Here is a 16,662-nt window from a genome sequence, read left to right on the forward strand (position 1 = left end):
GTGGGGGGTGCAGGAGTCAGGGCTGGGGGGGCTGGGTATGTGGGGGGGGTGCCGGAGTCAGGGCATGGGGCTAGGGTGTGTGGGTGGTGCAGGGGTCAGGGCACAGGGCTGGGTGTGTGTGAGGGGGGTGCAGGGGTCAGGGCACAGGGCTGGGTGTGTGTGAGGGGGGTGCAGGGGTCAGGGCAGAGGGCTGGGGGGTTCAGGGGTGAGGGCAGAGAGTGTGTGAAGCAAGTGCAGGGGTCAGGGCAGAGAGCTGGGGGTGTGGGCTGGGGTTGTGGGGGTGCTCCCAGCCTCCTGCCCTGAGTGGCTCACGGCAGGGGGCTGGAGGGGATATGCCGATTCCACCCCCTTCCCCAAGGTCCCCGGAGCAGAGAGCTGCTGCAGATCCGCTTTTCCCTCTCCCCCTCTGTAGCAAGGGCCATCAGCTGATCGGCCACAGGGAGGGAGAGAAGGAGGGGCAGGAACCCAGAATGCCTGGGGAAGAGGCTGGGGGAAGGGGAAAGCTTGCCTGCCCTGCAAGGAGAGGGCGGGGGGCAGAGAAGGCTGGGCCAGGCCGGATTTTTAGTGGCATGCTGCTGTCTGCCGGGGTCACCGGCCAACAGCAGTGTGCCATTAAAAATTGGCTTGTGTGCCATCTTTGGCACGTGTGCCATAGGTTGCCGACCCCTGATCTAAGGTCTTCAGAACCAGGGGACCATTCCCTTACTCTGTCATGTTTTGATTGGAGAGAGTCAACTACTTACGTTAATTTTCTACCTATGTTAATTTCTTGCTTTGATCATTTTATTTGAATATTCACGTCTGTTTGACACATGAGAAAACAGGTATTCCTGGAAATTCAAACACAATATTCACATTATTACACATAACCTGTGTCCTCAAAACACTTATTTTAAATGATTGGCACCCACTGAATAAATTTTTGATATGGATCCCACTACCAGAGGGTTGTAACCTGCTCTCTTAATAAGGCTCTTCATTACAAGACTGTCAGATATTCAGTAAGTACAAATCCTTGTCTCTCAGTCTTCCAGTACAAACATTATACTCTATCAGATCGCTTACCATAACACAAAAACTCATCTCCTGGAAACAAACTTGCACAGGATTCATTTATACACCAACTTCACTTCCTTTGCACAAATACATATTACATTTTCTGTACTTGCTATGTTACGCTATATTTAGGCTTGAAGGGATTTATTTTATTAGTAAATGTCAATTTTGCCATACACACAAACCAATGAAAGGTATTTATATCAATAATTGAAATTTACATATAAGCAGAGTAAGAAATATGCTGCTTGAGAATTCATTTGAGTTTAAGGATATTTATTTTGTATATTTGATCTGTTGACAAATTGTGTTTAAAGTTATAAAGTTTTAACTTTTTGAATCTCACCATCTACTGTCGTCAGTCTCCCCCACCATAATTTTGCAAAATTGAAAATTTAAATTGACAATCTAAAAAATGCTTAAATAATATGTCAACGTTATTTTAAAAAAATCCAATTCAGACAAGCCTAACTATAGCATATGACATTGACAGTCATCTAAAAGTATACAAAATATAAGCTGTCACAGCTGTGTATATAGTATAGATAGCAAGTACGAAGAAAAGATGGTTCTTGGAAGATTATGTAATGTATACACTATAGCCTAAGTGAATGACAGGGATGCAGTTGACTTAAAGGTATCTTTACAGTCTCCTGATTGTGGGGCCATCCAGGTGTCAGTTTTGTTCCATGCCCTTGCTGCAAGTTAGAACTGATTTCAGGATGATGTCTCTTGTGCCAGTTGCCAATGGGACATTTCTGCTACCAGGGATGCCCTGGCCATGCTCATGCTAGAGAGGCCAAGAGGAACTTGGTTAGGAGCCTCAACTGCAGCTCTGTGGCACCCCAGGTTTTCCACAGGCAAGGGCAATGATCAAGGGACTAGATCTGCTGGATTTAGGCAACTCTTGTGTTGTGGGACCCAACTGAAAAGTGCTGCAGTGGAGGAGAAAATTTGCTTCTCAGCCTACAATTTCAAAAGTTTAGTAATTTTCTGTGGCTAGGATGGCACACCGTAAAGGAGCTTGGTTTTCAGAGAGTGGGCTGTTCAGAAGTTTTCAAAAATCAAGCCCCCTTTAGGGTGTCAAACAGTGCACCCAGAAACTGAAGCAATATATTTACTCATTTTTAAAAATTAGGGCCCTAGTTCTTCATAGGAATATTAAGGGCCCAAATATGTCATGTGTTTGCTACTATAAGAGTAATATAATTTTGAATAAACATAGCCAATAGTGTTATGATGTCACATTGTATCATATTATGAAGAGGAAACCTTTCTTTTCAAGGAAATATTGGGATATAGAACCATAGGAAACTCAGAAAAGTTTGCTACATTAGTGTTTTTTCGGGGATGGGGGGTTTTACTACAGAATGTTGGTTTTCCTTTAGATATGAAAAGGATTGAACTGCCTGTTCAATTTTCTCACACCCATGATCTGCTGGGTAATAAAAAGACTCAAGAATTCACTCTTTGCCATGAGATGAATTGAAAATTCTGCTCTCTACTTCTTCTGAGTCTCCAAGTCGGGGGATGATGTTGCCCTCCTTCAGCAGCCAGCATTCTCATGGAAGTTTCTGGACCAAATTCAGCTATGTGTAAATTACATGTGCAGCATGCAGTGGCTAGAAAATAAACTGATACACTTGATTTGCTGTCAATTTTAAATTAAAAAAAAAAAAAAAAGTCGGTAAACCCAAAAACTTTTTTGGGGGGAATTTTTGGCAAATCAGTAAGTTAACAAAATGTTTTGGGTTGGACAGAATGTTTCATTTTGATTTTGGGCACTATTTAACAAAAGCAAAGGAAATTTGGAAATGAAAGGCTAGAATCACCAGAGGACTTAGGCACAGATCTCAAAGCCAAGAAAGAACCTCTCCTGTTGAAGCTGTTCAAATAATTAAACATTAATTTGGTCACAGTAAGAAAGTGACAGTATAGCCTGGTTGTTGAGTACTCACCTGGGACTGGGACAGCAGAGTTCCAATTCCTGCTCCAGAATGGGGATTCAAATCTGGGTCTCCTACATCCCAGGTGAGTACCCTAACCCCTGGGCTATTTGTATAAGGCAGGAGCTCCTCCTTGATTTTATGACTGGCACTCTAAGTCTGCTTGAGAATCTATCCATACAAAATCGAAACATTTTGTTAAAAAAAAATCAATCATTTTGGCATCTCAATTTTTTTCCCCCTGATAATTTGCCAAATTCTATACAAATTCACGAAGTGTTTTTGGTCAATCCAAATCTGCAACTTTTTTTTTTTTTGTGCAAAAAAGTTTCAGATGAAGAACTGTGCCCAGATCAAATCCTAAGTAGAAGTCTACGTCAAATTGGTAACTGTGTACTCACATTTTTGTTTTGGAATCGCAAATGTGAGAAGGACAGGGGGACAACTTTCAGTTCCATCTCGCAGCCACAGGCGTAAAAAGGAATTGCAGGTCGGTTGGCCCATTATTCCCTTTATGCTCTTGGCTGGGTGGATGGGGGTGGGGAGGGTGCAAGGACACACAAGGCACAGGTGTGGCCGAACGGACACTGCAGGCAAAAAGATTATAGTTTTGAGTGCTTGGGGTGCATGAGACCCACCAAGAGTGGAATGTATATGAACAAGCACTTGAAGAATTTTTATTACTTGTGATATGAGAGAAAGAAAAAGCTCAAATGATTCAAAGAGTCTAGGAAATTTGAAGATCTGACAGGTAAAAACATTTTTTTCTTGGAATTCGTGAGATACTGAGCTGCAGAGTACCATTTACAGAGAATTGCTTTTCAGAATGGAACTTCACTCTAGCACCTCTAGAGCAATTTATAATACTGAAAGTATTCATTAAATCACATGGAAAGAAATACAGTAAAGAAAGGGATAGTATCTGTATTTGATGGCAGGTTGCCTGCAATATTACTCTACTGCTAGTGAGAGTATCATTCACCTTAATGAAAAATGTGTGGTTTCTAGTTTTCCTCTCCACTTTTAAGAAGCAAAAAAATTCCCTTCACTGAGAAAGCTCCCAAAAATAGATAAATCATATTTCTGGGGAAGATGGATTAGGGGGGAAGATAACAAGGAGTAATTAGACCAAAAAAGATACAGGAAGGATAGAATCCTGACCTGCTTACTGAGACTGACTTCCACTAAATCCAGTAAGTGTTTTATTAGAGTAAAAGCTATTTGTCCAAAAAGCAGATGCAGAAGCATAGTCCAGTGGGTGAACTTTGCCCTCAGTTCCACAGGAGCAATTCCCAATGAAACCAATGCAAGTTACATCTACTGATGGGGAAACACAGGCACATGTTTAACTTTACTACTATGACCAGTCAATTAAGTCATTTAAATCAATGGGATTTCTCATGGTCCTAAAGTTAAGCATGTGCCTAAGTGTTTGGAGGATCGGGGCTTCAGATGGCAGAATGTTAGTAATAAAAATGATCAAGCCTTGCTAAACTGCATATTAATTATTTGTTATTTAACAAAGTCTCATTGATAATACATCAGTTTGCACATGCAATAGCATTTTAATCAGATGAGTGAAGTCTGTATGCATAGGATCAAATTCAGACCTAGGGTAAGCAGGAGCATTTCCAATTATTTCACTGGAGTTCTGCTTTCACCTCATCTGAACTTGGCCAATAGATATTAGAGGTCAGCAAATACCTTAAGCATCTTTTCTTTCACATTTTCAAAACTAACAGAATTAAAGTGGCTCAAATCCAGTCTTTAATTATACTGATGCAACCTCATTTATGTCAATTTGCCAAATTAATCAGTAGCATGGCTCTGTAGAGGATGAATTTGGCCAAATTGAGAAGAGAATTTGGCCCAGTATATTTTTCTCAAAATTATTCCTTATATATTTATTTCTTACAACACAACCAATACAATTAACTTAACTGATTCTACAATTGTGTGTCATTTAAATGAACACACTAAAATTACTTAATTAAACTGTTAGAAACAAAATCAGGGATTCACAAACTATGGCATTTTATTTCAGAGGCCTTTGCTTACATTTGTACAATATATTACATAGTTCTCCATTGTCTTCAGAACCTAATATATATTTTATAGCTTTTTTCTATAAGCTTTTCCTTCAATGTTTGTCAACAAATTTTTACAGTCTTGTACAAATCTGAATACTTTGAAACCATTTTCAATAAAATCAGTTACCGTAAGCACACACTACGAAGACTGAAAACGCTTTTCTTAGAAAAGTCGAATGTAAAGGATTCTGACACTCTAGCATCTACAAACAAAACCTTTTGAAATTACATGTTGTATTGCCAAAAAACAAAGAAAAACATGCCAGCCCCTTTTTCCCCCAGCCAAAAGAAGTACACAGAACTACAATTAAAACAGTAAAACAATCTGTACAATAAAGTACTGTGTATTAACAGTGCCAGGTATTAAATAGCTTGAATGAACACTTCCGCAATATACAAATGTCTTACAAAGATGTATAATTAACAGGAGAGAGCTTGGGATTCATACAACATAAAATCAATACATGTGAAAACAGTTTTGAGTTGAGTCTGGATTTTGTACAAGGCATTTTTAAAAAAAAATGAATGTCTAACACTCAGCTAGCTATTTATATTAAAAACAACTATCCTTTTGTGGCAGTGTTCATATCAGCAACCACAAACGATATTAACACAGCTTTCTCCTTCTTGAAGTCCTCTCAGTTGCAGCTCGTAATAAAATAAGCATTACAAATGAAATATCTGTTGCTTTAAGGGAAAAGAAACATTTACAAGAAAACACAAAAATATAACTGTTATAATCCATTATGAATAAATATACACTTTAAACTGGCTAAATACAATCTTTATACATTGTTTAAGATTTAATACAGTTTGATAGCCATTTTCTTCCTTTTGTCATAATGTATTTTATCAAAATTAAAAAAAATACTGATTCATAGAAAAATGGCAAAGTACAGTAGTTCCATTCCAATTAATGGGTTATTAAAACCCATAGTTACCTATTAGCCTAATTCAAACCTGTAAACATTAGTCAGTCTTTTTAAAAGAGAATCTTCATATTTGGTTATCAGGACTGATGTCAAAACATCCTACTAACTGCAGGTTTTGAATTTAATACATGTGCTTGACTTATACAATTAAAGCCACTATGAGGTGACTTAGAAGTTAAAAAACAATTAGTTTGTACAAATGAAAATAGGTTCAATATTTGTCATAAATAAATGGAAAAATATCAAATGTTCCAGCTTTAACAAAATACCAGGGAATACATGTACAGTAAGCCTTAACACATCAATTAGGCCCAACCAACAACTGTATGCTTACTGTACTGTCTCTACAGGCAGTGAACAGCCTCTCCATTTGCCACAGTGGAAGGCCTCGAGTCACTAGACATACAATTCCCAGACAAGTTGGAAACAATTATTGCTTGAGGAAAAGCAGTTTGTTGTACTTTTTCTTCATAAAAGTGCACTTAAGTGCAAAGTTAGCTTGTCAAGAAACAATTTTTAAATACAAAATAGTGCTTGTCTGAATTTTGTGCCACTGTGCAGTATAAAAAAAGTGGCCCTCAGCAGCCATTAAGTGCAAAGTGCTTTGGCAAGTCCTGCTGTCACCTGCACTCAACTGACATCCCATTTTGTGATGAACTTGACATAGATGGTTCTGCTAAAGTTAACATAACTGCGGCTGTAATGGAACTGGAGGAAGGTGAGGAAGAAGAAGAAGATGTAATAGTGGCACCTATGACATAAAGAAAAACAAAAAGGTTTAAATAAATGTACTAAAATAAAATAAAAAAATACTTTGCATGTACATTAGCATCTCTTACCCGACGACCTCAAAGCAGATTATAAACATTAAAGGGACACTATCAACTTAAAACCTAGCCAGTTAAAATAATAAAAATAATTAAAAGTAGTTTCACCCGCTCCCAAGTGCCCCTGCCAATTGTTGTGATTTTGCCATCATGTTATATAACAAGAGTAGTGCAGATCAGAAGCTAATTTTATTTTGTGGCTCTTGTCACATGCCATTGGTGGGGGGTTAACAAAAGGTTCTAACCCTGTAATACAAGAAGGTCGGTATCCACTGACCCCAACAACTACTACAAATTTTTTTATTAATAATTAATTCTTTACAATTTCTTGTCGCTGTGTGAAAGACCAAGACAAACAAGGAAACTGACTGTATGGTCCATTATACTACATTACTATACATTACTATTACTATAAGGTGGGCAAACAATTGGTTGAAAAACCATATTCAGGGAATAGCTGTCAATGGTTCCTGTTACACTGGGAGGATACAAATAGTGGAGTCCCAGAGGGGTCTCTCCTAGGCCTGGTATTATTCAATATTTTCATTAATGACTTAGATAATGGAGTGGAGAATGTGCTTATAAAATCTGCAGATAACACCATGGTGGGAGGTGATACTTTGGAGGACAGGATTAGAATTCAAAATGACCTTGATAAATTGGAGAACTGATTTGAATCAACAAGAGGAAATTCAGTAATGACCAATGCAAAGTACTATACTTAGGGAGGAAAAATCAAATGCACAACTACAAAATGGGGAATAACTGGCTGGGCAGTAGTACTGCTGAAAAAGATCTGGGAGTTATAGCGGATCAAAATTTGAACATGAGCCAAGAACATGATGAAGCTGTGAAAAAGGCTAATATCATTCTTGGGTGTATTAAGAGGAAAGTCACATATAAGACACAGGAGACAATTGTCCCACTCGACTTGGCACTGGTGAGGCCTCAGCTGGAGTACTCTGTCCAGTTTTGGGTGCTACAGTTTAAGAAAGATGTGGCCAAACTGGAGAGAGGGGAACAACAAAAATGATAAAAGGTTTAGAAAAGCTGAGCTATCAGGAAGGTTAAAAAAATGGACATGTTTAGTCCTAAGAAAAAAAGAGTTGAGGGGGCAGCTGGTAACAGTCTTCAAATATGTTAAGGGGTGTACCAAGAGGACTGTAACAATTGTTCTCCATGTCCGCTGAAGGTAGAACAAGAAATCATCTGCTGCAAGGGACATTTAGGTTAGATAGTTAGAAAGTTTTCCCTAATATAAGGATAGTTAAGATCTGGATTAAGTTACCAGGAGAGGTTATATAATCCCCATCATTGGAGATTTTTTAAAAAGACATCAATCAAACACCTGTCAGAGATGGCCTAGGTATACTTAGTCATGCCTTCGGTGCTGGGGGATGGACAAGATAACCTATCCCTGTTGCTTCCAGCTTTACATTTCGATGACTTCATTGTTTCCCCGTATAATCATGGTGTTGTCAAACGTACAAAGTGAACAAATGAAGAATAGAGAAAACTATTTCTCTCCAATATCTTTCAGCAGTAATAATATATATTATTTATAACAACAGTATGTATAACATTTTCAGAGAGAAGTGTGACTTAAGATGGTGTTCCTTTAAAAGTAGTTAATGAAGTAATGACTCTGGCTAATGGAGAGCTAATATTTTATAATTTACCATGGAAATCATGATAAATGATTTTATAGTAAATTATTATACTTATTTGTAAAAAAAATCAAGCTATTAATATTGAATTTTGCATACATTTACTAGAAAAAGTTAGTTTTATAAATCTTCAAAAAAATGTAGATCCTCTTAGAGAATAAAACAGAATACATCCCTCTGAAAATGTTCTTTTCATATGGAGTGCTGTTGACTAAAAATGTTGGATACCTGAATTGTATTTTTGTGGGATTATTTTTATTTGAATTCTTGAAGAATTTCTAGATATCTATACAAACATTTTTCTGACAACTTTACAAATGCTATTAACGTGAATGCTAGCCCAGGACATTGCATGAATTTGCCATACTTCTCAGATGGCTACACTGAAATCCCTAGAAACAGTGTCATGTGGCATTGTCAGGTAGTTTAAGTGCAAACATTTAGGCTTTGTATTTTAAATGATTATATAAACCTAATATTAAATAGAAATGTTTTCATGAATTTCAGTGAAAACCACTTTGCACATTAAATGTTCCCCTACAGTTTTTATAATACAAACACAGCAGTCCTGTGCTAGTGTATGAAATAGAAACAGATTAATTTTATTAGGTTTTCATTAGCTGAACAAGGTGCAAAACAGTAAGAAAGTCAGTATAAATGGTGAAAAGTACATTAGATAATTAAAACTGAAATTAAAAAACTCCCAACTAATCTGTCATTGCTTAAAAAAAAAAAAAAAAAAAAGCATCCCATTCTGGTAAATCACATAAGCAAGTGTTTAACTTTAAGCACATGAGTAATCAGAGTCAATGTGATTACTTATGTGGTTAAATTTAAGCTCCTACCTAAATGCTTTGTTGGAGTCGGGCCAAAGATAGACGTTTGTCTTTCAAAACATATTTTTTTTAACCTGACAGTATTCTTTAAAAAAAATAAAGGCTGCATTAGTAGTGAAACAAAAGGAACTTGTGTACTGGATTACAGTATCATGGTTTCTATTGTTGGCATCTATTAAAATGACAAATGTACTTATATGGTATGCTGGAAAAACAATTTTTCATGAAGAGTTACCCAACATTTATGGAAACATAAATGTTACATGTGTTACAAAGATCAACCCAAGAAAAACATTCTTTTGGACTTTTAGTTTAACTTGTTGGAAATTAACAGGTATATGCATTAGAAATTTTTGGCAGAGATCTAAGGGCCACATTCCTCAGGTACAATGGGTAATCCCACTGCATGGCATACAGAGGACAGAATTTAACCTTAAGTACTTACTTTCCCGTTCCTTTTTCTTCAAGCGCTTTCTTCTTCGGTCAATGGAAGCTACCTCAGATTTTAAGGACAGGTAGTGTTTCCTAATTTCTTGCAATTTTTCCTGTAGGATTGTTATGCGCTCTGCACTTGTCAGATTTTCCAGGTCAGCTGTGAGTTAAATAACACCTCAGTTAATTATTAATATAGAACTGAAGTTTCCATAAAACTTTCTAGTTGTAAATTCTTGGGAGATGTTCAGATCCTATGGGGAGGGTATCGGAAAAGTATCAAGATAGAGGACAAAGCAGCGAAAAACCACAGCAACTTTAGTTGCCATCTACCACGATAGAGAGACAAGGTGGGTAAGGTCATATATTTTATTGGACCAATCACTGTTGGTGAAAGAGAGAAGCTTTCGAGCTACACAGAGCTCTTCTTCAGCTCTGTGTAGCTCGAAAGCTTGTCTCTTTCACCAACAGAAATTGGCCCAATAAAAGATATTATCTCACCCATCTTATATCTCTAATACAGTATCTTGGAACCACATAGTTACAACACAGCCAACATCTATCAATACAGATTTTTCTCCTCAAACACCACGAATGGCAGACAGGAAAATATTTTTGAGACGGGAAAAAACGAACAAACAAGGTTTTTTGTTTTATGTTTATGAAGATTAATAAGCATTTTCAGGATTAAATATCCAGAACTGAATCCTTAGATGGGCACAAATGGGGTCAAAAACAGGTGGGCATGAGTCTTAATTCGGGACAAGCAGAGCTCTGACAAGGAGAGTAGCATGGCCTTCAGGGAGCCAGCCAGTTATGGCTTCATGATTCTGTAGCACAGTCTGTGCTCGCTCCAATGTGAATTAGAACATACTAGGGGGCTGCTCTAAGTGAGGGACCGTACAATAACTGAGGATCAGTGTAGCATAACAGAGCTCTTCCTCCTTCCCTATCTACTCCCAATATGCCTCTTCTTCCCCTGGCATTTTATCCTGGGATGTTGGTAGGAACAGGCACTGGCTCTGATGGTTTTACTCTCACTGAGAGTTCCCCTCTGTAGGGAAATTCACAGGTGACCAGATATGGTTAAAATTCAACTCCTTTGTGCCACCTGAGAGATGCAAAAAAGAACAGATCTGACCCTGTGTCTAATGTGCAGGAGGGTAGGGAAGAAGGGAATAAAAAAAGAACCCTTATGGGAGCTGTGTGGGAAATCTGCACATCTCATTTGAGCGGATTACTGAGTGGGGTTTGGGTAGAGCAGGGGCATGACAGGTGGATGAAAGCACAGCACAGAGCCACATAGTTACAAACTTCTGAAGGAAAACAGAAAGCTATGCCGGCTATTCTCCCATCAGCAGCAGAAGTGGAATGTGACCCTGGTGTGACGAAGGAATTATTTTTAATTATGTTTCTTACAGTAGTGCCCAAGGACCAACCAAGAATGGGGTCCCATTGTGCTCAGCACTATACAAACACAAAGTTGCAACAGATTTTCCTTTTCCTGAGATTCTGTCCTCTCAAATTTCTTCACAGTTTCAGCAAGCAAAGTTTCTTTACTCTCAAGCTTTACTCACAGATTTAGGATTGGGCTCCAAAGGTTTAGCATCAGATTCTCTGGTCCTTAAAATGACTGAAGATGGCAAGTGAAGAATTCCCTGTGTGCAGGTGAATTCTCTGCTCCTTTTTATTCATGCATGTGTGCTTGGGGGAGAAGAGAGGATCATGGACGGTTTTATGACCAAGACCTAATTATCTGGACTTTTAAAATCAAAGCCGTAACACCTGGCTCTGAATTGTCCAAGGTGACATTCTAACTTGACCAGTGGAGCTCCTGAAATGGACGTAAAAGCCATGGAAAGGTATACAAATGAGACCTCATCACCAAGAAGAGAAAAGTCTTGACAGCCACTTCAGGGAGTGCAAGAAAGCACTGCCTTTCTATAAAATTGAAGACATGAAGCCTGAGGAACCTGAATTGGAAGCTGATTTAAAGGCTCCTGATTTCCCAGCTCTATTTTGTAGGAACATAAGGGAAGGAGAGGATTGGCAGAAAAGTCAGAAGGGAGCGAGTACAATTTTAAACTGCCCTCTTCTCCTATCCCCCTTAAGCCCCGCTATGCTTTCAGCAGTAGCTTGTAGCCCAACAGCCACTTCTAGTTCCCACTTTACAAAAAAAACAACAAAAACCTAAAGTCTGAGTTTACAACAGAAACAGAGCTGAAAACGGCTGTTGGACCACAAACTATTGCTGAAAGGGCAGATGGACGTATGGAGGACAGGATGAGGGGAAAAGGGTCTTAAATATGTTTGTTACATTAAATAAGAGGTGTTGAAGCCTTTCCCCATGTGTTTTCTGTTGCTCTCCTTTTCTCCCCAGTAGAAGGATAGTGTTGCATTAACTGCCCCCTTCCCAAATTGTTTTCTAAAAGAAGGATTATTTTAAAAAAAAAAAGTTAAAATGAAGTTGCTCTCTAGTAGCAATAAGGCACTGCAGGGTCTGCATTAATCAGTTATTGATGAATTTTTCATGTGGATTAAAGTACATTCACTCCAACTTCATGCCTCACATACACCGAAGTTATCCAAGAACAGCTGACTAATACACAAAATGGAGAAGTTTATTGCTATAACAGGATATAAATCTGTTCTGGTTCCAGTTTTGCTAAGGTAAAATGGAACACAAAGAAATTTAACTGACTACCAAGTCACCAAGTCACTACTACTAGGTACTACTTCTGAGGGATCATCACAGGGGGGAAAAAAAGGTACGCAAGTCAACTTAAACATAAGAAGTATGAAATTCACACCAGTACTGGACAGTTTGCACAAAAACCTAAGAATGACTTTAAACCCTATGTGTAAAAAAATAAGTGGTATATAAGAAAGTGCACAGGGGTGGGCTTTCTGCATTTTGATCACAGTAAGTTTCACCCAAAAATAATTAAAAGTTAATCTTAGAGAAAGATAACTAAATTCAGAAACGTTAGGACTGAAAGTAATTCTGAAAGAAAATACTTTAGTATTTTATTTACTATGTCTTGCTACAAGAACAAACTAGATCTAGTTTAAAAAAAGGCACTTACACATTTGAAAACTCCATTTATAAACTTTAGGCAAACGATTATTCTGTTCCTTGAGATCAGATTCCTTCTCTCCATTTTTCCCACATTTTCCTGGAGATTGTGTTCTTGCAGGTGATTTGGTATGGTGAGACTTCATTCCTGTGGAAACTGATTTTGCTGGCTGAGACTTGGTCATACTTTCACCAGCAGAAAGTTCTTCACTATCACTGCTGTTTGCTGAAGAAACACAAAAATACACAACATAGGTTTATTTTATTATTCAAACCACTAACTCCTCAAGTACTGGTTCCAAATATCAGAAAAGGGGTTACACCTTTTTTTCAGTATATAAAGGGTTAAATGCATCCCTGGTGAAGAGAGGGAGGTACAGAGTGGGCAGTAGGATCTGAATTGCAACCCCATGTGTTGCCTATAGAGATGGTGCTTGCTTATGTTAATACAGAAACATTGATTTGTAAGTAGGCCCAAAAATCTATTTCTTAAAAATAGGTTTGAAAATAGTCAAGCTAGGCCTGGTAAAATATGAATAAAGTGAACCAAGACAATTTAGAAGCAAGCTGAAGATAAGTTAGGACACAACCCCAGGTCATACTGTAAATATGTTTGGTCCTAGCTGGTTTCTATAAGTGTTTTAGATACAGTGTTAATGTTTTGGAAAATGCTATTTATATTAATAGATATTGCTATGGCATTTATGCAGATGTTAATTAAGATGACAATGTTAAATAGCCAATAAAAAAGTAGAAAATATTTAATTATGGTAAAAAAAGTAAATTTAATGTTAATTAATTAAGGAGTATTATTATAATTAATTATTAAAAGGGTAGCATGCTAATTTTAGATTAGGCACACGCATCCACCACCAAGGTACTGTTAGAGAAAGGATTATGTCCATTCTCGTCATTTAGGTATTGATCACCCCATAATGCATTGTTTCCCCATCAAATGTGAGTATAAATGCAGTATAGATTATATTGTAATGCCTGTTTGCTTAATTATTTTATATTAAATAAAGTTTTTAATTTTACCACTTACTGAGTCGTTCAGAGTCCTCCAATAAATTAAATTATCTGTAACCACCCTGCTGGCTCGAGCCATAAAGAATTCAGTTTGGTTTTATTTGTTATTTTTAAATTACTAAGGGGGAACATATAAATCTAAGGTGACGCATGACCTGCCCTTAAGATAAGTAAACGGGTGGGTGGTGGGGTGTGTGTGAAGAAATAAAAGTCAAATTTTGGCCCCTGAAAGTCCTGCACAAAAACTGACTACCTGGGCCTTGTGTAGGGAAGAGTGAATTTCACCTCCAGAATTGTTCAGGTAACATCAGAGTATATTCAGTAAAGATGTAGCCTCCATTAGAGGATAATGCAAAGCAACTGTCTAGTTTCATAGTGCAGGCAGGAAAAAGATCTATATATTCATTAATTAACATCTACTTATGAGGATATCCTGATGTTACCTCTTCATTTTTTATTTGGTTTACTTTAAAAGTCAGATGTACTTGTGAAGTGTTCCAATATGCAGCAAATAGTTTAGGTGGATGAATACAGGTCCTGTGTAATTACACTGGCAGTACTGTGTAAATAATACGACCTCTAAATTATGTGAAATTGTGTGAAAACTGACCTTGCATAGTATGTAAGTTCACTTTGCATAGAGTTCCTATTCCCTTCCTTAAAATGTATGCATTTCCACACCCCAAAATATTTTCTTTCCTTCCCTCTTTGACAAAAACAGGCCCCGTAAAGTGCCACGTGCTTACAAGTCCCACTTATTTCAATGGGAGCTGAAAGCTTTGAGCACCTTATAGGCTCAGTCAGAGAAACAGCATAGCAAGAAATTTTAAATACTCTTGCACTCAGCGAAAGCAGCTTAATCATTTTAACATTTATTATGAATTCTCTACTTAGCACATTTTTCTAAAATGTTATCTTTATATAAACACTTCCTTCACTTGTCACTCAAATACAAGATGTTCTAAGTCTAGGTTTCATTTTGCACCAAGTTGCTGTACTTACTGGTTTTGCTCTTCTTTTTGTTGTTCACCACTGATGTTTTGTGGCTTCTTTTCTGCTTTTTTGAGGAACCGCCTCCTCCCTGAGCATCTTTAAGTCTTTTTTGACCTGTACAGACTCCAATTTTAACAAATCATTAAATTCTTGGTGAAAACACTATACAACTTTGTATTTTAGGTGTTAAAGCATATCTATCTATATTAAAGCCTCAGGCAGATCCTCTGAGATTTAAGTTTACAGACAATCGTGACTTTTCTTCTCAGCGGCCATTAGCAGGATTTAATTATTTTATGTGTACACACAGGTAACTGATAATGGAGGGTGCGTGGGAAGCAGACAGTTTGCTAGTAGAAAGAGAAAATGTGTTAGATGTTTGCAAGTAACTAATAGGTCATATGATTCAATACAATTTTTCCTAACACATATGGACCTTTTGGTGTTTAAGTACTCCAAATTAAACAGGCATTTGTTCAGATGGCAAATTTATCAAGATTCACTAAAAGTGAAAGAATCAGAAAAGACCTCCACTTCTCTTTGATAATAATATAGATTTTAAAAGGCCTTAGCAGTCTTGCAAACTCTGGAAACCAACAGTACCAACAATGTTATCAGAGTGCATTCACAGAACATGTAAGGCACCAATCAACAGTATCAGGTGTATTTTTTGGTGTGTTTTGTTTTGGTTTTTTTTCAGATGAGATGGGGTAAGTATGAACTTTAAAATTCAGGAATCCCTCTGGCTGGTGAATCAGAAGCATCCAGCAATACCATAATAAAGTAAGATCCCACCACACTGTGAATAAAGTCCATTAACATATGTCAACCATACACTTGTTCTTTCATAGTAAAAAAAAACACTTAGAAACTCTTCATCAGTGTAATTAGATGTGGACAGCATGTTACAGCTTAATTTCAAGGAAAAAAAATGAAGCCACAGTGCATTAAACCTGCTTGAATGATTTTCTGTTTTAAAGTCTAGCAGGCAATTCTGAAGTACCAACAGCCTTTCATTTTGCCTTTTCCCCACCTCTCTCTTTCTCAGATTTAAAAACTGAAAGAACTATTGGTATTTATGGCTATAGGGAATAAAATTAGAAGAGGAAGGGAAAACTGAAATATATCCTAGGACATCTGGTTTTAAAAAAAAAAATGCAATGGGAACTGTACAAGGCTCAGAAACTGCCTGATTTACAGATACCATGGGCTCGTGTAGCAAAATCATTCAAAAATTAAGGAACTACAGACACACACTCAATCCTGTTTTTAAACATGGGCACCTTGCATTTTACAAATGGAGAAGCATACAAATTGGAGAGGCGCTTAGAATAGAATATATAAAAAGTGATAATGTGTGACTGATACTACAAAACAAAACAGAACTTGAAAGGGAAAGGAGTCATCCTGGATTTCACACAGTACACGTTTTTTATACGTAGTACCTGGAAGCAGAACAGAAAAGTTTTCAACCTACTCATTATTAAGTGTGAGAGAGTTGTAAAGACTTTATTACAGGCTCCAAAACTCAATTTCTTTCTCTAATCCTAATTATTCTCTTGCAAGAAGCATAACAAGAGCAGAACTAAAGAGGATACAGTGCTCTGAGAGCAGTGGACTGAGAAAACTTTCAGTTAAGCATTTTGCTCCTAAAAGTAGTTGCAAATTGCTAAAACGAAAAAAAAATTATATTGCAATTTCAGAATCCTGTTTATATCTCTGTAATTGTTTTCTTTAGCTTATTAATTTTTACACATATTATAGTAACTATGCTTATC

The 16,662-nt window shown here is 37.3% G+C and overlaps 1 protein-coding gene across 4 annotated transcripts in view; it reads right to left on the reverse strand.

Annotated features, from left to right (window-relative positions):
* Positions 1 to 5,017: 5,017 nt before the first annotated feature.
* The window catches only part of ARID4B (AT-rich interaction domain 4B), a 139,914-nt gene continuing 128,269 nt past the window's right edge, over positions 5,018 to 16,662 (reverse strand). For 3 of the 4 annotated variants that reach the window (XM_073338149.1, XM_073338148.1, XM_073338145.1), the window contains 4 exons: positions 14,894 to 15,007; positions 12,873 to 13,088; positions 9,800 to 9,946; positions 5,018 to 6,775 (listed from right to left, as the gene is read on the reverse strand). In XM_073338149.1, the coding sequence (XP_073194250.1) occupies positions 6,645 to 6,775; positions 9,800 to 9,946; positions 12,873 to 13,088; positions 14,894 to 15,007 (608 nt within the window). In that variant the 3' untranslated portion in view covers positions 5,018 to 6,644. The remainder of the gene's footprint in view (positions 6,776 to 9,799; positions 9,947 to 12,872; positions 13,089 to 14,893; positions 15,008 to 16,662) is intronic. The other variant, XM_073338147.1, reaches the window with a different exon arrangement.

Source organism: Lepidochelys kempii, chromosome 3 (genome assembly GCF_965140265.1).
Source record: "Lepidochelys kempii isolate rLepKem1 chromosome 3, rLepKem1.hap2, whole genome shotgun sequence".
Classification (NCBI taxonomy): Eukaryota; Metazoa; Chordata; order Testudines; family Cheloniidae; genus Lepidochelys; species Lepidochelys kempii.